General features: G+C 35.1%; 1 protein-coding gene across 5 annotated transcripts in view; it reads left to right on the forward strand.

Annotated features, from left to right (window-relative positions):
* Positions 1-447, forward strand: part of LOC119585725 (protein fem-1 homolog B-like) — a 20,821-nt gene that overhangs the window by 13,096 nt on the left and 7,278 nt on the right. For all 5 annotated transcript variants that reach the window (XR_005229905.1, XM_037934414.1, XM_037934416.1 and 2 more), the window contains exon 5: positions 185-328. Coding sequence is in view for 4 of the 5 variants with exons in the window: in XM_037934414.1 (XP_037790342.1) it covers positions 185-328 (144 nt within the window). In the remaining variant the exon portion in view is untranslated. The remainder of the gene's footprint in view (positions 1-184; positions 329-447) is intronic.

Here is a 447-nt window from a genome sequence, read left to right on the forward strand (position 1 = left end):
CTCATACAATTACTAGGAACTCCACTTTGCTGCATAAATATTGTCCTCTTTAGTATACGAGTGGTCACATCTGCTTTAGACTCTGCTCCCAAGAATCAGAGGGAGTTAATGGATATTACATATGTGAATTCTAGCATTTGCATATCCTTTCACAGAAAGATAACAGAACAATTTTGTATTACAGGTTCCTCACCCGGTTATATTCAGAGGAGCTGTATTTGCTGATAATGCTCGATTTGATCGGTGTTTACAGCTCTGGATCCATGCTTTAAGATTAAAGCAGCTAAATAAAGTGTGTGTTATGAAGGATCTCTTGAGATTTGCACAGGTAGTTATCTTGCAAGTCATGTACAGATGACACTCTAAATTGAATTGCGTATCATAAGTGTTCTCAACTCCATAAATAAAATGTTAAAAATATTAGTTGTTATTGTGACTATATTTTGA

Source organism: Penaeus monodon, chromosome 20 (genome assembly GCF_015228065.2).
Source record: "Penaeus monodon isolate SGIC_2016 chromosome 20, NSTDA_Pmon_1, whole genome shotgun sequence".
Classification (NCBI taxonomy): Eukaryota; Metazoa; Arthropoda; class Malacostraca; order Decapoda; family Penaeidae; genus Penaeus; species Penaeus monodon.